Source organism: Solanum pennellii, chromosome 5, assembly GCF_001406875.1.
Source record: "Solanum pennellii chromosome 5, SPENNV200".
Lineage (NCBI taxonomy): Eukaryota > Viridiplantae > Streptophyta > Magnoliopsida > Solanales > Solanaceae > Solanum > Solanum pennellii.
The window spans coordinates 28,304,724-28,327,361 of NC_028641.1; the positions used below are offsets into that span (position 1 = coordinate 28,304,724).

Sequence of the window (22,638 nt, forward strand, 5' to 3'; positions counted from 1 at the left end):
GATCATTTTATTTAGAAAGTGAAGATTCATTTTCAACCAAAAAGGCTTGAGTCAGCAGAGGGAAGATTGGCGAAACTTCTTCAGACAACCACGGTATCGGAGTTCCAAGGACTTTTTTAGGCTATGGCAAACCAGACCAATGATATCTCGGAGGGGCTGATGGTTCGTCTATTCATCTATGGGCTAAGAGAGGATATTAAGGGTTCGGTACTTGCTCATGGACCTAAAAGTTTTGAAGAAGCTCTTGATTTGGCTCAAATTCATGAGAAGAGGATTCATGCAGAAAAGGGACAGGTACGACCCACCTTTGCAAATAGAATTCCACCCTTGCTTCCAAATCCTAGCACCAAAATATTTCACGATCCATATTCTAAATCAATTGTTCCTGCTTCATTATCGACCCCAACTCAGAATAGGCCTCCACTCAAGCGTTTAACATACGCTGAGATCCAAAGTCGTCGAGAGCGTGGTCTTTGTTATTACTGTGAGGAGAAGTATACTGTAGGCCATAAATGTAAAACCCCACCCCATCTTCTACTCCTTACAGATGGGACAGATATGGACCCTCTGTTGCCAGACCCTTTTGTCACAGATGATATTTTGGCTGAGGATTTGCAGTGCATAGAGTTAAAGGAACACTCCGTTATTTCCTACAATGCTCTAGCCGGAGGGAGTTCACCTTCTACACTATGATTTACGGGGCAAGTGAATGGGAAATTGATTCAGAACTTGGTGGATGGAGGAAGTACCCATAATTTCATTCAGGAATGAGTTGCAAGCTTTCTGCAATTGTCCATTGAAACCATATCTAGCTTCCCTGTGGTTGTGGGGAGTGGTCAGCGCCTCCGTTGTGGCGGAGTGGCCAGAGGCGTCACGTTGTTAATTCAGGGAACTACGCTCATTGAAGACTTGTATATTTTGTAACTCCATGGTGCCGACCTTGTTCTCGGGGTTTCTTGGTTAACAAAACTAGGTCCAGTACTCACTAACTATGCGACGAGAACTTCAGATTTCAATTTAGGAGGAAACCAAGTAGTAAGTCAAGGTGTATCTCCGACTGATGTGCAACACGTACAACTCCATAGACGAATGGCAGCTACGGAAGCCATTGCATCCTGTTTTTGTTTGGAGATAGTTACTGGATATAACTCTATTACAGAGCAGCCTACTGTGGAACTAGAAACCTTGTTAGAACTATATGCTGATGTATTTCAAAAGCCATCGGGATTGCCACCTTCTCGTATCCAGGATCATGCTATACATCTCAACTCTAGGGCACAACCGGTGAATGTTAAACCTTATAGGTATCTTTATTTCCAGAAACAAGTCATTGAGCAAATGGTTTCAGAGATGCTTAAAGAAGGGGTAATATGGTCTAGTACCAGCCCATTCTCATCGCCGGTATTGTTGCTTAGAAAGAAAGACGGTACATGGCATTTTTGTGTTGACTATCAAGCACTCAATGCAATCACAGTAAAAGATCGGTTCCCAATCCCAACTATTGATGGATTATTTGACGAATTGCATTGGGCTCACTTTTTTTCTAAGCTTGATTTACTTGCAGGTTACCACCAGATTCGTGTAACGCCTGAGGATGTGTCTAAAACGGCCTTTCAAACTCATGATAGTCACTATGAGTTCTTAGTAATGCCATTTGGATTAACTAATGCTCCTTCAACCTTCCAGGCAACAATGCATGATATTTTCAGGCCACACTTGCGTCGTTTTGTTCTCGTATTTTTTGATGATATCTTGGTCTACAGCCCTTCTTGGAACACGCATTTGGAGCATCTAGAGATTGTCTTACAGTTGATGCGACAACATCAATTAGAGGCTAAACGCTCTAAGTGTTTGTTTGGGCAGTCATCAGCTGATTACTTGGGTCACATTATTTCAGCTCAAGGCTTAGCAGTGAATCCAGATAAAATTGAGGTGATACAACAATGGCACCCACCTAAAACAGTAAAACAGGTACGCAGTTTCCTTGGACTCGCTGGGTATTATCGACGTTTTATTCACCACTTTGCAGCTATAGCAGGGCCGTTGTATAACTTGTTGCGGCAAGACTCCTACCAGTGGACAGAGGCAGAGCAGCAGGCCTTTGACACTCTTAAGGCCAAACTAGTTTCTACTCCTATCTTATGTCTGCCTGACTTTGGCCAAGAATTTCAGGTTGAGACTGATGCGTCGGGGAAAGACATTGGTGCTATACTTTCTTTAAAGGGTCATCCAATCGCATACTTCAGTCAACAATTAAGTGCCCGGATGCAAAAGGCGTCCACTTACCATAGAGAAATGTTTGCAATAACTCAAGCTGTGAGTAAATGGAGGCAATACTTGTTGGGGCGAAAGTTCACTATTATTACTGATCAACAATCATTGAGGAGCCTCACGAATCAGACTATTCAAACCCCTGAGCAACAAAATGGCTCACCAAGTTAGTGGGGTTTGATTTCCACATAGTCTATAGGCCTGGGAAACAAAATGTTGCTGCAGATGCCATTTGGATTAACTAATGCTCCTTCGACCTTCCAGGCAACAATGAATGATATTTTCAGGCCACACTTGCGTCATTTTGTTCTCGTTTTTTTTTATGATATCTTGGTCTACAGCCCTTCTTGGAACACGCATTTGGAGCATCTAGAGATTGTCTTACAGTTGCTGCGACAACATCAATTAGAGGTTAAGCGCTCTAAGTGTTTGTTTGGGCAGTCATCAGTTGATTACTTGGGTCACATTATTTCAGCTCAAGGCTTGGCAGTGAATCCAGATAAAATTAAGGTGATACAACAATGGCACCCTCCTAAAACGATAAATGAGGTACGCAGTTTCCTTGGACTCGCTGGGTATTATCAACGTTTTATTCACCACTTTGCAGCTATAGCAGGGCCGTTGTATAACTTGTTGCGGCGAGACTCCTACCAGTGGACAGAGGTAGAGCAGCAGGCCTTTAACACTCTTAAGGACAAACTGGTTTCTATTCCTATCTTATGTCTGCCTGACTTTGGCCAAGAATTTCAAGTTGAGACTGATGCGTCGGGGAAAGGCATTGGTGCTATACTTTCTCAAAAGGGTCATCCAATCGCATACTTCAGTCAAAAATTAAGTGCCCGGATGCAAAAGGCGTCCACTTACCACAGAGAAATGTTTGCAATAACTCAAGCTGTGAGTAAATGGAGGCAATACTTGTTGGGGTGAAAGTTCACTATTATTACTGATCAACAATCATTGAGGAGCCTCACGAATCAGACTATTCAAACTCCTGAGCAACAAAAATGGCTCACCAAGTTAGTGGGGTTTGATTTCCACATAGTCTACAGGCCTGGGAAACAAAATGTTGTTGCAGATGCTCTTTCTCGTAACTTTGAGGCAGCCAATATGAGCATCTCTATTACGTCAGTGGAACTGGAACAAGAGTTGAGACAACTAAATGCTAACCACTATGAGTTAATAGCAATACAACAAGCGAAACAAAAATCGGATGAGGACTTTGTTGATTACAAGTGTAAGGAGGGGAAATTATTTTACAAAGGTCGAATAGTAATTCCTACTTATTCACATTTGCTCCATAAGTTAATGTTTGATTTTCATGCCACTTAATTTGAGGTCATGTTGGGGTTGCTCGGACTTACCATCGATTGGCCTCCAACTTCTTTTGGAAGCATATGCGCAAGGATGTCCAATCTTTTGTTGCAACTTGTCACATTTGCCAACAGATGAAAGACTCTCACTTGCATCCGGCAGGTTTACTTCAGCCCTTGCCAATACCGGACCAAGTCTTTGAGGATATTGCCATGGATTTTATCACTTGACTTCCAAGATCCAAAGGCAAGACTACTATTATGACGGTGGTGGATCGTCTCACCAAATATGGGCATTTTATACCCTTAACATCCACCTTCTCTACTTATACGGTGGCTAGAGCATTTGTGATTTGGGTTATTAGGTTACACGGAACCCCTCGAACTATTGTAACAGATCGAGATCCTTGCTTTCTTCACTCTTTTTGGCAGGAGATTCATCGTTTACAGGTAAAACATTGGCCATGAGTACAACTTATCACCCTTATACGGATGGCCAATCTGAGGAACTCAATAAATGTGTTGAGCAGTACCTTAGATGTTATGTTGCTGATGTTCCTGCTACTTGGGTTTCCATGTTGCCGAGGGCTGAGTTCTGGTACAATACTTCGTACCAAACTTCCGCAGGAATGACCCCTTTTCAGGCATTGTATGGTCGTGAGCCTCCTACTGTTGCATGATATATATTGGGAAGTACATCCAGTGAGTTAGTAGAGTCATTTTTGTTGCAAAGGGACAAAGTGTTACAATTACTCAAGCATAATTCGGCAAATGCTCAAAATCGCATGAAGGCTTTCGCCGATAAATCTCGCACTGAGATTACATATGAGGTAGGGGACTGGGTCTTTGTGAATCTTAAACCTTACAAGCAGTCTACTCTGCGTTTGCAACGTGATCATAAGTTGGGGCGGCGCTACTTTGGTCCTTACAAAATTCTGAAACGTATAGGTGTTGTGGCTTACAAATTGGATCTTCCTGAGGCTGCTAAAATTCATTCTGTATTCCATGTTTCTGCCTTGAAACGATGTGTTGGTGAACCAGTTCAACAAGTCACTCCATTGCAGCTCACAGACATAACATCCTTAGCAGATCAAACTAACCTAAACCTTGAGGACAAGGTTGTTTTTTCAGGGAGGGAGTATTGTTGTGAACAAATGGAGTCAAGTTGCTGACCTGGATGACATGGGGGATGCCACGGAGAGTAATCACATGGATATGCCACGTAAGAGCTCTAGAATAGTAATTACTCCTAAAAGACTTAGTGATTACGTTTGGAAGAGTGGAAGGTCACGTGACAAAGGACAGAGTTTGCTGCAACAAAATGTATAAACAGAACGAGTACTGGGCATAATGGGGCAAGCAAAATTATGATGGATCTTTCTGTTATCTCATCTCTATTTCTCTAGTTTCTCATCTCTCTCTTCACTCTATCTTCTTATCCCATTTCTTTTATCTATCTATCACTAGTATTACTTCTAATATTTCAAATTGCCTTGAATATAGTTTATCAAGTATTGTTGTTGTTTACAGAAGTTGTAGTTGGTTCAGTTTATCAATACAAGGGTGTCTTTGAGAACTATTGTTATTATTCATTAGTAATCTCTTTGTTACATTGTACCAAAGAAAATTTGTAAGTTGAGGGAGGAGAGGTTGATTCACGTTGACTTGAGAATTTTCAACTTTGTTTGCTTTCTTGTCAATCTTCTATTTTGGACTCTCTGACCCCATTCGAGAAACAAGACTTGGTAGATAAATTATTATTATTATTATTATTATTATTATTATTATTATTAATAATAATAATAATAATAATAATAATAATAATAATAATAATAAACAAATGATTTTATTTTTTCTAAAAAAAAGTTTGTATATAGGAATATAAATCATTTCAATATCTCTTGTTGGATTCCAGATTATGACAATGCATTGGATATCCTTTGTCTAGATATTTCAATTAGACCTTACTATTCAACATCTTTCGGAAAAAACCTTGCCCCATCTTCTTGATTTAGTCAACTCTTCCATTCATTTGTAGTAAAATTTCAAGCCAACATATGATCCAACTATAATATGAGATTCCATGATATATTGACTGGAAAAAATCTTCCCCCAGCTTCTACCTTATAGATAAGTAGAGATCTTTAAAACTATGACGGAACAATGATATGAGAATTTCATATAATGAGATGTAATTTCATATTCTCCAAAATCATATGAAAATTTCATATCATGAGATGTGATTTTATATTCTCCAAAATCATGATATGAGAACTTCATATCATGAATTGAGATATTTTTATTGCAAAAATTGGTCCACAACTTTATATTTTGTTAAAACAAATTCACATTTATATCTACTAACCATTTGTTTGCAAATAAAATTTATAATCACATCATTACTTTTTAAAATTTTATTATTCTAACTGACATAAAATAGTTGCCGAGACAATTAGCAAGATGGCACATATGACAGGTGTACATTCCAAAATTCGACATAAAGTAAAATCTCTATAAAGTAATGTTCGATAAATTAATAATCTCTCTAAAATAATACTTTTCTCCGGTCCCGACTTGAGTCAATGGAAAAAATTATCAATTTCGATAAAATAATAAGATAATATATTTCCAGAAGACCCCTATATAAATATATGGTCCCAATAATATCATAAATTAATAATTTTTTAATTGTACAAATATATCTAAGATAATTTAGTGAAACATATGATTCTATTGTGTTCTGTTTTTTCTTAAAATTAACATCTAGTTGAAGTTCATCTCTAATTTTTCTTATTGCATCCAAGAGCTCCGGTGTTGTCTTTTTGAACTGCACCATAAAATTGTGAAGAGTTCTAAATGGGATAAGTGTTTTCTTACGCGTAACTGGTTTCTAAGGTATAGTATCATCTTCAACTTCATCATTAACATTATTTTTCCGATGGTATCCGCAATTTCTTCTAAGCTATAGACCTCTGAACATGTATCATTTTCACCCAGATAATTCAACAGGTTATTGACATCCATTTTATTGTGATAACGAGATCATTCATCAATGACCTCAAGTTCATGAATGACGTTTTCACAAGTAGGTTCATTTATAAATTCTCTGAGATTACATCCCCCGAACGAATTGCACATTATCGAAAACAACTTGCTATTGTCTCTTGTTGAACATTTGTTGTCCAAACAAGAATTGCAAAATTGATAGCATCCAAAACATGAATCTTTGTTGGATCAGTTTTTCCCACTTCATAGTCTTCTAATATCCTACGATAAAATTTGTTCGATAATACATCTTGAATGTTCTTATTATTCTAACATCAAAAGGTTGAAATTAGTAAGATAAAATGATTTTGATGTGTTCGTTGTACTTTCTGTATAATATTTTTTTTTGTGAAACCAATTAATATGATATATAAATTAGGAAGGTATAATGATTTTGATATATTCAAAACTAAACCTTCATTAAATCTCAAATCATTATTTAAATAATAAAAATTAATTTATCGATTAAATAATATCTCCATAAAATAATAAAATTTCATGGTCTCACCTATATTAATTTATAGAGGTTTTACTGTAATACTCGATTTTGGCCTTGATTTAAGGTAAAATTTCAAACACATTAATAAATTTATTTTATGGCTTTAATAAGTGCACATTTATATTTTATGTGTAAGTTGTTAGTTATATACTCGCTATCGACTTTGTTTAAAGAGATAATATTTATTTTATGACTTTACATTGTCTTGGAAGTATTATTTTATTACTCTTACAAACATTATTTTTATGAAGTGCATTCTATAATGCTTTCAATTCTTTTTATGTTTACTAAACTAATATTTATGTATTTTTTATTTGGTAGGATTGTGTTGGTGCGAGTGATAGAACATATATAGAAGAGGGGTTCCTAAAGCGGTGCAACGAGCATATCATAATCGCAAAGGAATAACATCACAAAATGTCTTATGTGCTTGTGATTTTGATATGCAATTTACTTTTGTTGCTGCTGGTTGGGAAAGTACTGCACATAACAGTAAAGCACTTGAGAATGCATTTGTTGAATCAACGTCACAATTTTTATTTGTGTCACATGTAAACTTTAAATTACATCCTTAGAATAAATATTATTTATTTACACAAGTTGTTTCATTTACGTCACTCATGCTTTTAATTAGTAATTCTTTATTAACATGTTTGTTGGTAGATAAATATTATGTTGTTGATGTTGGTTTTCGAGACAAAAGAAATTTTAGCTCCATACAAAGGACTACGCTATCATTTGCAAGATTACAGAGGAAGTGTAAGAGAGCCTCAAAATGCTAAAGAACGGTTTAATTATAGGAATTCATCTCTGCGCAATGTGATTGAATGGACTTTTGGAGCTTTGAAAAGTAGATTTAGAATACGGAAACAAGACATGAACCATTAAGATATTGATACACAAGTGAAAATTGTTCTAGCTTGTGTAGTGTTACATAATTATTTGCCAGAATACCAAAGGACGGGTGAATTATTTATGGTCTATGAGCATGAAAATATAGTTGTGGGTGATATTGGCCAACAAACTGCTCAAAGTAACAATTTTGGTTCGTCTTCTCAACCACATGATCGAGAAATGCAAGTTCAACGTGAGAAAAGTGTATGTATTATGTGGGAGGATTATATTAGAGACTATTACACTACAATTTATGTTTAACTTTTTTTTATTTAATTAAAGTTTGATAAAACATTTACTTAAATGGAGAACAAATAACTTTGTAATAATCTATTATGTGATTTGATACATTTTCATTTATTTGGTAAGATTAAATAAACAATTGGAATTATTTTAATAATTTTACAACTTATGGAATTTTTATATTTATAAAAAAATACACAACACACATATTTCATGTCGCATGTCCAAACAAAACTTTAATTTTATTTCATAATTTCATATCACGATACCATATAACATGGCCGGTTGCTTTTGTAGAGATGAACTGTAAAGTGGAGAACCTTTATTCTATAGTTACACAACTTAAACATGCTAAAGCTTTGAAATAGTGTTGAAATATAATACTCTTTTTCATTTCAAATTGATTGTCCGATTTATATTTCGCATGTGGTCAACAAAATAAAGAAGGTTTTTTCTGGGACCTAAAAATAGAGATATGTATCAAATGTCCTTTAATTGTGTGGCCTAAAATATGAAAATTTAAAATTAAATAATGAAAAAAAACACGTTTCATATAACTTTAAAATTGAAAGAGTACAAGTAAAACTCCTAGGCAGGGCTTTTAAGTTAGAGCCGAAAAAGAAGTAGAGCATGTCAATAAACAAGAATACAAGCTAGAAGCCAGAGTGTCAAATACTAAAGCCGCAGGAAAAAACACTGAAAAAATCTGAATCAGCCACGCGGACGCCCCAAACAGCCAAAGAAAACGAAATAGCTTACTGAGAAACATGAAAATACTAAGGGCAAGTCGTAAGCTCCTGGGGTCAAATAAAAGTTCCAAGAACAATGGTAATTATAGACAATCAACTCAGATGTGTATGCGTTTCAGATCCTTCGTATCGACCATCATCTACTTCCACAGCTTTCGCAGTGACATGTTCTTCTCAGTCTCTTTCTTCATTACTTTAGCAACAGCCATCTCAAAATCTTCTTGCGTCACATGCACCCTCCTCTCTCTTAGAGCAAACATCCCTGCTTCTGTACATACAGCCTGCAAATAGTAGATAGAAATAATAGATCAAGAACAAGCAAAAATATAACACAGCAAGAAATGCATTTTGATTCACATCAACTCATGTGGAGGATCAAGGCACAGGTGAGATTAGTTCGTCACAATAGATCAGAAGTTTTTAACTGATAAGCTACATAGGCCACTCAAGATGCGCATAAATTTCATGCGCTATAGTATAGCAGAAAGTGCATGCTATCACCATACCTTAAGTTCAGCCCCAGAAGCACCACTCATCTTCTCCGCAATCTTCTTCAAATCAATCCCCCGCATCAAGTTCATCTTCCTCGAATGAATCTTTAAAATGTCCTGACGAGACTGCACAGAGATCAAAAGATAAGTTGACTTGGAACAATCACCAGCACATTCTAAAATGATAACTAAAGGTGAAGCAAGAGGTTCAATCGCTCCAATGAGGAAGCAGAGAAGGATGACAAATTAGCGACCCAAAAGTGAATGAAGTAAAAGAATTGAGCAGCTTAACCACATATTAAAAACTATATGAAGCACAGACCTCTTCATTGGGATTTGGGAATTCAATCTTCCTGTCTATCCTTCCTGGTCTAAGGAGTGCTTGATCTAGAATATCTATACGGTTTGTGGCCATCAGAACCTGAAGCAAAAGTAAATCTCGTCTCAGCTTCAACCATTCACATCAATAAAGTTATACCCAAACAATATAACATTGAAACAGCAGTTGAGCTTGCCTTGATTTTGTTTGATGCCTCAAATCCATCAAGCTGATTGAGAAGTTCAAGCATTGTCCTCTGCACTTCACTGTCACCATTGCCACTCCCTGATTCCATCCTAGCAGATCCAATGCTGTCTATCTCATCCATAAAAATGATAGAAGGAGCATGTTCCCTGAAGTTACAACAATGCCAGGGCATTAGCACAGAAGAGAAAAACTGAAATAGGTTGATCCATAGACCATATAACAAAAAGGGAAACATTTGCAGGAAGGAACAAGATTCCCCCACACTCTCTCACACATACACACACCTACCTTGTGCCTTTAATAGAATCATTATTTCTAACAAAGATATAATCAGTCTTAAATTAGGCTAAGGTTGTCAAAAAAAACTGTCTAAAATCAGAGAGCTAGTTGGAGCCATCCCATCCCAATAGCATTTGGAGCTCAATATGAATTCTATTTTCTTGCAGTACTTGTTAAATCAGGTTAATTGATCTCCAACATGACTGGTAACCACCACAATAGGATACCTTCCCTCTTAAACAAAGGTCCCAAGATCGAATCAGGGGGAACCCCATGGTAGGAAACTTCTCCCCTTAACCAACGGTCACAAGATCAACAAACAGTGCTTCCAGATATTAGATAGCTTAACAAAAAAGAAACATAACTACAACAGTGTACCTAGCGTAATTCCACAAGTGGGGTCTGGTACGCAGACCTTACCCCTACCCTTGTGAGGTAGATAGGCTGTTTTCGATAGACCAAAAAGAAACAGGACTAGTAGGCTAGAAATTTGTCGATAGCTTGGGATGATCGATATCAACTCACCCTCCAAAACTGTAAGCAACAAATGTTACAAAGATTTAACTCCATGAATTCTAATTCATAGAGAAAAAGATCAATATTATAAATAAGAGAACATTGAAGGAGGCCAAGATCCCCAAGAAAATCACTCTATTTGGAATTTATGAAGTTGGAGTTAAAGAACGAGGGAACAAGGTGTGTTTGGTTATGCTATTTGCAAAGAATATTTGGACTGATGTTCACGTTCAAGTGTACTTAAATACAACTTCTACAGTGAAAAGTCAGTTGGTAACAACTTCAAGTTGGATTTTGGAATTTTCATGGCCAAACAATGATTTTCGAATGAAGTGAAATTATTAGGAAAAAAATTAATAGTTTTTATGGCAGGTTATAACTGTTAATTCACACGGTGATGGAACTTATAAAACACACTTCATACCCTGAAAAGTGATTATACTAAAAAAGATTTAACACTGAAATGCAGTTAGCTTGTCTGCATAAATTGTGAGATCTCAATTCCATCAATATTGTCAAGCATGTCCAGGAACTTCATCTAGAATCTAGATCGATTATGAATTCCCTCACTCTTCATTTCCTTCATAGATCCAATTCAAATGTACTTAGCTCAGCACACTGACCAAGAAATGGCTTCCGAATTGAATTTGAGGTGATAAGATCAGAAATGTAACTGTCAGGTTCTCAAAAGTAAGAACTAACCTCGCCATAACAAAAAGCTCTCTCACCATTCGAGAACCTTCTCCAATATATTTCTGCACTAGTTCGGAACCAGAGACCCTAATGAAGGTACAATCAGTGTGATGTGCAACTGCCCTCGCCAACAATGTTTTTCCAGTTCCTGGAGGTCCATAGAGAAGCACTCCCTGTCGTTCATGGAAGAGGATCCCAATCAAGATCATTATTGATGCTAATAATAACTGAAGGTGAACTTTGTAAAACTGAATATACCTTCGGTTGAGCTATTCCAAGAGACTCAAACAACTCCGGATGCTTAATGGGAAGCTCAATAACCTAATGATAGTAGATCCAAAGTTAAGCAACTTATACGATTGCTATGTAAGAAATTAAGAGACTTGAGTTAAAAAGACAGATCAAGAAAGCACAAAACAAAAAAAATAGAGAAGATAAGTACCTCTTTTATCTCTTTGATCTGCTGATCAAGACCGCCAATCATGTCATAAGTGGAATCTGGCACCTTCTCAACTTTCATAAGGTTGACCAATGGATCAACTTTGCTGGGCAAAATTAGATGAAGCACATAGCTATCATTTCGCAGAGCAACTCTAGTTGATGGAGTGATCTTTGTAATATCAATATTTTTGCCAATATCGACAACATACTTGCCTTCAGGATGAACCTAGAGAATAACACCAAAATAAGTAATGAACAAAAATGAGAAGAAAAGCATATCAAATAAACTAAAAATATGGTACCGGAACACACGGTTTCAAATATTTGTACTACACAATCTTTGTAAAACTAATATCAGCATAATCCAAATGAATTATTTGTATCGTGTGCTGCTGAAAAACTAATGGAACTGTTCTCCTCATAGAACAGGACAAGTTGGAACCCATGAAATGCTAAATGAGGATATAATGGACTTGACATCATAAATGGCAACACATAAGAACAACTTTGTCATGTAAGCTACGGAGTCAAAACTAAAAGACAAGAATGCAAAACTAATAAGACAAGACAAAATCGGTAGATGGAAGTCTAATGGGGTCCATAAAGTATTCAACTGAAGAGGCCGTGAGCAAAGTAGGCAATCCACCATGGATACGAGCTGAAAGCACAACATTCTACTGAAGCATACAACTGAAAAACGATATAGTTGACTTTGTATGAAGTCAAGGACACGCGTCTTAGCTTAACTCGTTAGGTTTGGTTACTAGTAGTTGCATATTGCGATAATACTCGGTAAAAACAATACAACAACAACAAAGTGAATAAATGGAAGTCATATGAAGCTTTTGAGGTTTATTGATGAATGCAAACACCGAATTCGGTGTTGTTTAAGTGTCCTCAGCTAGAGATTCAAGAACGATTAAATAATTAAATATTTCTAAGACAGACTTGGTCAATAAGGAAAGCTTGGAGCACAAGGATGTAATAAATTGTTGTTGTATTTCTTCAAATCAAAATGTCATACAAGTTTGGGAAGATACTATTTATAGGCTATAGAGGTAAAGCATTAACCAATAAGCGTCCTCCAGTCAAGCCCTAAAGTACCACGACCAATGGATGTTGACCACGTGGAGATATCGTAAGTGGTGCCAGCCAATATCCTCTGTCGTGCTTAAACTATTTGTACGATAATATTTGGTGTATCTGTCCTTGTCCTTTTGGCTAAATATGGAGCAAGAGTCATCCTCTACTCATCGAGCCATGCACTTTTGATTTGTCCCCGATGATGGTCATTCTTATATCTTCGGGAACTTTTCAAAACAAAATGTTTATGATCTCACCTTTTGCTTCTCCAGACCTTCCTTGTTGATGGTATGCATTATATCCACAATGCCACGTGCATAGCTATTTTTACCCAATATAATAATCACTCTGCTTTTCCATTGTGATGCCAAACATGACCAGGAAGGGGAATAATCTTTGCAGATTTCGACAACAAGTGTGACGCAAGGGTACTCTGAGTTATGAGAAAAAATGATGTCAGTCGACTACTTTTAACGCGCCTAGAATATGTATTCTAGTTACTAGTACGATGATGGCGTGTTGCCCACGAGCCACGTCAGTAGTGACCTCCTTCCATGCACCTATATAGTGGGATCTTCATGTTCATACCAACCTTCCACAATTTCTTCAACCCTTTCTATTATGTATATATATGCACCTTTTCTCTTGCAAACTTGATCGATCAATGCTTCATCTCCTATTTCGTCAAAATTTTATGTCCTGATGAGTAGCCTAAAGAAGAAAGGGAAAAAGAGTGATGATGAATTTCCCGAACTTGGTGTTCATAACATCACTCCCAAAACTTATTATTTTTTGGAGGCCTAACCCATCGGTGGCCCCCTAAACTTGACAACAATTTTCACTAAGACAATTTAACTAGACTTTTTTCATTTTAGACACCTCATGTTAAATTATATTGTGTCATTTTGAAACTTTTTTCAATAGCACATGTTGACTTCAAGTGTGTGTTAACCAAGCGCGTCCACGTGGACGGATGCCCAATTATATCATGTCAACTCATTAAAAATCTATTATATTAAAGATTAAAAATAAGGATTAAAATACATGACAAAGTAACCATGAATAAATGACATGTGGTCTTTTCATCCCTAAAAATTAAATAAAATACTTGCCAAATTTAAAGAAAAATGCAAACCTCCACGACTTCCCCATTCATCTTCTCCATTGTATTGCTACATTTTTATTTTTATTTCAGCTTTATTTTTTTTGTCATAAATCCACATAATCTACTCTATCATATTCCTTCATTTTCATTATCTTTTCTATCACACCCACAAGCACACAACCATCTTCACCGTCTTATTCCTCTTTTTCATGATTTTTTTCTGTCATAATCCCCATTCATTGCACCCTCTCTTCCATTTCTTCATTTGATTTAGGGCTAAAAGGTGCAAATCTATAACAATAATGGTTCATATTTTAAGATTGAGTCTTTTTTCTTTAATTTTGTGATATTGTAGTCTAATTAGGACTTAAGATTAGTGGGATTAACATTTACATTAAGTAAAAATTAAATTTCTTTTGCTCCTATTTTAGGATTATTGTGGATGAACTTTACATGATTTGGGTTTTTGGGTCTATCTGTGTTTGTAGTGCCAAATTGAAATTGAATTATTATAACAAAAGATTTAAGATTTAACCTCCATTGAAGTACTTTAAGATTTGAGAAATAATGGAAGAGATAGTGGCTATAAAATGAGAAAGATGAAGGGAAAAAATAAAATAGACTAAATAAGTCTCTCACGTGTCAATAGCGAGTGTATAAAACTCACTTTGCCATGTCAGTTGAAAGTGTCAAAATGACACAACGAAGCCAGACATAAGGTGTCTAAAATGAACAAAGTCTAGTTAAAGTGTCTAAGTGAATTACTGCCAAGTTTAGGGGGTCACCGATGGGTTAGGCCTTTTTTGGATAATTTTAAAATTTGACCATACAAGCACATCAGGACAAGAGACAGCGGTTAATGATTACACATCCTTAATAAAAGAGTATTATTCTTATTGTTCCAATTGACTATATGTGGATGAATAATCAATTCCAAGTAGTTGCTCATAGAGATTTTGAGAGTATTAAGTCCCCTAAAAACTGGCTATTCGTTCATCTACACTTATCCATCAATTTGTGTAGTTGTCACTGTAATTGACAAAGTGATCATTTAGCTTTGCCAAACATTTTGAGTTGCGTTTACTTCAACTAGGGTCGAGGGTTTGAGAAGTTACCGCTTGTCTTTGAGTCCTAGCTATCGAGACCAAGCAAACCTTCCTAATAACCCATTTCTTGTTTTTATGTTCCCCTCGAGTTGACACTAAAGGTATCATGACACATGACCAAAGAGAAGAATTTCTTTATCACGAGCCTAGCAGATGACTATGACTAAGACAGTAGGACTGGATCAACCAACTTGTCGCAAAAGCCACCATAGATCTTAATAGCTTCTCACTTTTGGTGTCATGAAATGTATCCCATAAGTTCCTATATCTTTGTATGCTTCATTTCATTTTAAGACTCTTCTTGATTTCTTATTGTCATCCAATACAACAGTATACTACTAAAACACCCACTTGCCACCTAGACGTTGTATTCCCTACCAGCAAATGGGTTCAGAAGATTCTAAATACCACTGCGGCCAATGATCGGACATAGAGTCAAATGGATGAAATTGAGGATGGTAGGCAAAGAGCCATAATACTGCTCTTTCAACCCCGCCCCATATGTCTCACCTCGTCACAGTTCTTTCTTAAGCTATTCTTACGTGTTCTTTTCATGTGCGAACATTACCAAATGTTCTTTCTCGATAAAGGTGATTACTGCTTCTACCGCTGAAAACCATTAGTGCACCAATCATGTTTATGCAAGTCTTCCCTTCAAAACAGATATTATCAATGCAAGCCTTCCCTTCAAAACAAATACTATCAAAGCTAAAGTAGTGGCACGGTTCAAGTCGAGGCCTCTTTAAAAGTAAAAAAAGTCAAACAAACCCCTCTTACCACTTGTTGTAGCACACAATATGTTTCCGCTTCAAGGGTAGGTGAGAGATCATTATTATTGTGTCAAATTCCAGTAGCAAGATTACGAAGGTTCTAATACCAAAGAGTTTTCTGAGGATGGAACTCTTTTCCAGAGGAGTGGAGGAATGGTTTCTCTACTATGGCTACTGAAGAAGTCCATTGAGTCTAATAATGCAGTCTTAGTTCCAGAGGAGTGGAGGAATGGTTTCCCTACTATGGCTAGGGAAGAAGTCCATTGAGTCTGATAACGCAATCTTAGTAGGCTCTCATTGTGAACCACCCAAAATCCTTATTAGAACGGATTTGGGTGTTACAGACACCTCTGATCCTTTTGTTCATATCGCTTGTGACACTAGCATAAAGCGGGGCTTCTAAAAATCCAAACCTTTTTCTATGACTATTTAGAGAGTGACATCAATCAATGTCTGAGAAAGAAAGCTTTTGAATCAATTCCTAAAAAATTTGATTCCTCTCAAAATCTCTGGTGCAAAGGCCTCGACAACTTTTGGAGTTCCAATTACTCCCTTGCCGATTGCTAACATGCGCACCCAAGCTTTTGGTGTAACATCTGAACCACCATCGAGTCTTGTGACCCTTAAGCGCTTGTTGGAACTTACTCCAATAGGTGCGTTATGAAAAAGATGAGTTGGCCCATAAATGTGAGAAGCTTTGAAGAGCACTCATAACTAAGACAACTCAACCTGCCACAATGGAAGCCCTAGTTATTCAGGCTTCCAAAGTTGAGTCTATTCAAGCCAAACTTGCTTCACTTGAAGTAGATCGATACCTAGAGTCTACAACTGAGAGACTGGTCACCTAACTACAAAGGTGGTCGCTTTGAAAAATGATAAAAGACGATCATAAAAAGATTCTTCAGGCTAAATTCAGAGAGTCCGAGCTCAAAGAGGTCTGAGTGCTACAAATATCTCTTGTAGAGAGGGATATGGAGGTGGTCGAAGTGTTGATCGTGCTCGAAGAGGTATTATCTATGGAATTGCTGCTTTTGAAGAAATGCAAAGTCTTTACTGGCTGAGTGGAGTCATGTTTCTCCACCAAAATAAAATCTTAAGGCTAAAAAAGCTAAAAGTAAGTCTCAAAAGAAACCATTTATGTTTGAACAAGTACGTGATGCACAGACCATAAAGTTGCGAACTTTAGAGGAAGTCAAGATCGAAACTATTAGTGTTGATGCAAAATTGTTGAAACTCACTCCTTTGTCAGACGAAATCGGTCTTCCCAAGCAGCCGCAAAGGAATTCAATACTTCTTCCGATTAAGAGATTTTCGTCCAGTGAGGATTCAGTAGTAACTAAGATGAAAAGAACTATACAAGTACAATACAAATAAAATAACTTAGACAATAATGTGAATTGAAAGCTAGAGGGCAAAGATTAAGTAACCAATAAGGTACTGACATTTGTACTTGCATAATTACAAATTTAAACTTGCTCTATAAAAATTGTACATTCCTTTCAAAAAGTCCACCATTATTTGCATATTTTATAATTGTATTTAGATATTTAATTATTTTAAGTCAAATCCCCACACTCGTATCAATTACTAACCCCGTACCCTGAAACTTATGATTTAGATCATGAAAGATCCAACCTCTAGATATGCATATTGAACACTTGTACCCCAGCAACTTAGCTTACAAATTGGGTAGGAAAATTTAATAAGGAATTCAATGATGACTAAAGAGATGTGGATACACTTACTTTGACTAGAACCTTTGACTTCCCCATTACTTTATTAACTTCACCAACATATGATCCAGGCTCTTGAAGCAATTGTAATTCCTCTTTGAGCATTCTCACTACAAAATAGACATTAAGGAGAATTTTATGAGCCCATACACGATTCAAATTACAATTGAAAAAAAAAAGAGTAGAAAATGCCATTGATCATCAAGACACAATTTTAATACATTCCGAGCAAGAGTAGAACAAATTTGAGAGAAACACCAAGATCAATTTATTCTAGAAACACAAACTTTAATTAAGTCAACAACATCCCAAAACCGATGAAAACCATGCAAATAAGAATGACCCTGTGGTCCATAACACATGATATGTTTGGGAAGCCAAACCATTACAACCTCTACATAGTAACTATTTGGCTTCCCTTTATCAACCTAAGCTTTGATGGTCAGAGTTACCTCCTAGTAGAAATAGTAGGTATTTAATCGAATAGTTAAAGAGTGCGCTAGCTGGGTTATTAACCCCATAATAGGCAAAGAAATGTTGGGTCTCTATGCATTCTAACATATTTAAGTAAGGAAAATCATTCAGTAACACCACAGAGGAGGGATGGACTCCCTACTCACCTCTCATGTTGGACTATCATAATGGAACAACAATTTTTTATGGGGATCGATGGCACCACAATAATTTCAGTTCTAAAAATTGAACTCTTTTACCTTCAATCAATTATAAATTCAATTCCTTAGGTTGAATATTTTAGCAGCCTTCTCAGACTAAGATCTCTGTATCAAAGAAGGGAACTTTACCTCAAAAAACACTACAGCATAAACAACATGAATAAGTAGTACATATCCAAGAAACTGATTAAGACTAGGGTTTCACTATAAAACGTGAAAAATGTTCTCTTAAGAAGTTAGGTTTTCCAGATTTAGTTAATCAGACCTTTAGAATTGAGTTCGTTCCGCTGGGCCTCAAGGCGATTAAGATTGTGAGTCTTTACGCGGACTTGGAGCTGGAGATCATGGATGTGCTGCATATAGTACTGTCTCAGCCCTTCCCCTTGCTTCGTTGGTTTGGCCGAACAGGCTTCCTCTCTCTCCATATCGATCCTGCTCTTCTCAACATCAGCTGACGCCATTTTTGCAGAAAGGTTTTGAAGAAATCGCACTGATTTGCGTTGTCCAGACTCAAAGACTAATTGTGTTTGGGAGTGAAAGGAAGAAGAAGAATATCCTAGCAATTGGAAACCCTTTCATTTATCTGCTTTGGGCTTTTAAAGATTCTTTTCTTGTTGGCACGGTAAACAATTGTGGCCTTTGTTAAAATACTACATATTTTAAAGCCCGTATCATATAATTTCAAATATTTTGTTGAAAACATTATATAAATTCACAATTTAAGATATTATAATCTCATTTGAATATATTTCTATTTTCTCTCGGTTACATATTTATCTACTCTCAAATACATCGTTGTTTCGAAGTAATATGTCATTTGCAATGTATTGGACAATCAAGGAATGTATTTGAGAGAAATGAAAAAATTTGAGATTTTTGTAATTGAAAAAACTTCTCGGATATGATATAATTAGCCTCCAAAGATATGAGATTTCTGTACTTTATATTATTTTTTGGGAAAATGCACAAGTAACCCCTCAACCTATGTCCGAAATTTCAGAGACATACTTATACTATATTAAGGTATTATTACCCGTCTAAACTTATTTTATAAGTAATTTTATATCCCTTTCGGCTTACATGGCACTAATTTGAAAAAAAAGTCAACCAGCATTGGGCCCACAAGATAGTGCCACGTAGGCCGAAAAGGATAGGAAATTATTAATAAAATAAGTTTAGGAGGTAATAGCATGTTAGTATAGTATAAGTGTGTCTATGAGATTTTGAGCATATGTTGAGGTGGTACTTGTGCATTTTCCCTATTTTTTTCTTTAGTAAACAACTTTAATATATTACTTTATAATCTATTTCAAATGGTCATACGATATAAATATATCGTTTACAACCTAAATTGACAAAGTTGAATCTAAAAATTTTTATGCAGCAACGAAATAGAAAATTGTGTTAGATTAAGAGTTAAAACATTTCGTGTTTAAGAAATATATAAAATATTTATATTTTTAAAAGAGTTCATCGATCTTTATACATACATACATATATATATATATATATATATATATATATATATATATATATATATTCGCAAATGGTATCTATTTTTCACAATATTCATATCTTCGTTTTGTGATATTTGCACCATAAGTTTTGCATCTGATAAAATACTAATGTTTGATCAGTCAATTAGTAAAGATTGATTTAAATTCTTTCAAATCATTATTGCTTCAACTTAAGTACAATGTGTTTGTATTTGACTTTGTCGATGAATTTTAAGATACATTTTATTATTGTTTTCGATAAATATAAATACTTTAAAAAAAATGATTTCTAACTTCACAATAATAAAAATAATCAAGAAAACAATTTTATTTCTATATATAATAACAATTTTCGTAATGTTATATTCTAAATACTAAAAGTATTTGTTAAAAAAATAATTTTGACTCCACAACAATAAAAATAATCATGAAAGTGTCATGAACCAAAACGAGCCGCGAGTGGCACCCACACTTATCCTCCTATGTGAGCGAACCAACAAATCTAACCCCAACGTTTACCAGTATATAAATTTTGAATAGTAAATAAAATGCGGAAGATCCAAAACTCATTACGAAATCAATTAAATAAACTTCTAAAGTATAATACTTATCATCCCCAAAATCTGGAAGTCATCACATCAGGAACATCTATCCTCAAATTACTAAGTCTAAGAGTATTTAAGAAACTAAAATAGGTAAAACGATGGTCCATGTCCGACCTTCAAAGACATCAAGACGTGAAGAAGAGAATCCAGCCCGAGCTAGGAACAATAGCTCACCCTGAAATCTGACGTGCTGAAGACTGGCTAGAGTTGCGGACGAGTCGAAGTCACTGGTGCACTTGCTGCACTCCACAAAACAACCAAGAAGGAAATAAAAGTAGGGGTCAGTACAAGGAACATGTACTGAGTAGGTATCATCGGCCATCTCAAAATAGAAAGCAATATATACTGAATAATAATGTAAAACCAACCACAATACTTAACAGGTGNTAGGTGACAATCAACAAGTACAAAAATCATTGGCAACAACACCAAGCACACCTATGAGGACTCAAGCCTCCACACCATACTCATTTGGGAAATAGGTTCTTCGAGATTTAGTGTATTAAGATAATTCAAGATTACTTCTCTTTATTCTTATCGTGTCGGAACGTGACACTCCGATCCCCTAATGCTACGTGTCGGAACGTGACACTCCGATCCATTATTCCTACGTGTCGGAACGTGACACTCCGATCCATTATTCCTACGTGTCGGAACGTGACACTCCGATCCATTATTCCTACGTGTCGGAACGTGACACTCCGATCCATTATTCCTACGTGTCGGAACGTGACACTCCGATCCATTATTCCTACGTGTCGGAACGTGACACTCCGATCCATTATTCCTACGTGTCGGAACGTGACACTCCGATCCATTATTCCTACGTGTCGGAACGTGACACTCCGATCCATTATTCCTACGTGTCGGAACGTGACACTCCGATCCATTATTCCTACGTGTCGGAACGTGACACTCCGATCCATTATTCCTACGTGTCGGAACGTGACACTCCGATCCATTATTCCTACGTGTCGGAACGTGACACTCCGATCCATTATTCCTACGTGTCGGAACGTGACACTCCGATCCATTATTCCTACGTGTCGGAACGTGACACTCCGATCCACTATTCCTACGTGTCGGAACGTGACACTCCGATCCATTATTCCTACCGTGTCGGAACGTGACACTCCGATCCCCTAATACTACGTGTCGAAACGTGACACTTCGATCCATTTGTCTCATTATTTCAATTCATCAAGCTTTCTTTATGTCAAGCATCATCTTAATAGAGAGGATTTAAGATTTAAGATTCAACAGTCTCGTCATTCTAATCACCACAATTATACTATCACAACATACAAACACACAATCAAGTATATAGAAGACTTTACAATACCACCCAATACATATCAATCGCTATTTAGAGTTTATCTATCACATAGACATAAACCATAACCTACCTCCACCGAAGAATCGTGATCAAGCAAGCTATCTCCCCAATGCCTTTTGCTTTCCTCTTCGTTCTCCCTCTCTCGCTCGTTCTCCCCTTTCTGTCTTTTTCTTTTTCTTCTCCAGATTCTTTTTATTTTACCCTAATTATCATATAATTCATTATGATAAAAGTAACCCATTATTTATTCCAAGGTTATCTCCTTTAACCCCCAAGTAAATAAATCATTAAACTTACCCCACTAATTTCATAAAGTGTGTCATGAATAGTCCAAAACACCCCTTTAAAACCTTTAGCAGAAATTCGACCCAGTTAGGTTTACGCAACCTGTGACGGTCCGTCGTATCTATGACGGTCCGTCCTGCAGGTCCGTCACAAAGTTNTCCAGTTAGGTTTACGCAACCTGTGATGGTCCGTCGTTTCTATGACGGTCCGTCCTGCAGGTCCGTCACAAAGTTCAGAGAGTTAAATTCATTAAAGGGTTTGTGACGGTCCGTCGTACCTACTAAGGTCCGTCCTGCAGTTCCGTCGTGAAGTTCAGAGAGTCGATCTCAGTACCTAGATTTTCAGAGTNTACGGTCCGTCCTGCAGTTCCATCGTGAAGTTTAGAGAGTCGATCTCAGTACCCAGATTTTCAGAGTTTAAGTGTTTTGGAATGAAGCCCCTCGACGGTCCGTCGTGCCTATGACGGTTCGTCCTACTTGTCGTCGAGG

The 22,638-nt window shown here is 36.6% G+C and overlaps 1 protein-coding gene across 1 annotated transcript; it reads right to left on the reverse strand.

Annotated features, from left to right (window-relative positions):
- Positions 1 to 8,787: 8,787 nt before the first annotated feature.
- Positions 8,788 to 19,036, reverse strand: LOC107020605 (26S proteasome regulatory subunit 8 homolog A-like). The gene is made up of 9 exons (XM_015221040.2): positions 18,694 to 19,036; positions 17,767 to 17,864; positions 11,959 to 12,183; positions 11,775 to 11,837; positions 11,526 to 11,689; positions 10,018 to 10,174; positions 9,825 to 9,923; positions 9,518 to 9,628; positions 8,788 to 9,292 (listed from the first exon to the last, which is right to left on the reverse strand). The coding sequence occupies exons 1-9, from the start codon at positions 18,887 to 18,889 to the stop codon at positions 9,152 to 9,154; spliced, it is 1,254 nt and encodes a 417-aa protein (XP_015076526.1). The 5' UTR covers positions 18,890 to 19,036; the 3' UTR covers positions 8,788 to 9,151.
- Positions 19,037 to 22,638: the final 3,602 nt, after the last annotated feature.

What these genes read in the sequence shown, in the direction of transcription:
- LOC107020605 (XM_015221040.2), bottom strand. Translation starts at nt 18,889, where the DNA reads ATGGCGTCAGCTGATGTTGAGAAGAGCAGGATCGATATGGAGAGAGAG. An exon ending in AGTCAAAGGTTCTAGTCAAA is followed by an intron (nt 12,184 to 17,766) that starts GTAAGTGTATCC and finishes GTTATTCTCTAG; the next exon opens with GTTCATCCTGAAGGCAAGTA. An exon ending in TTGGAATAGCTCAACCGAAG is followed by an intron (nt 11,690 to 11,774) that starts GTATATTCAGTT and finishes CATGAACGACAG; the next exon opens with GGAGTGCTTCTCTATGGACC.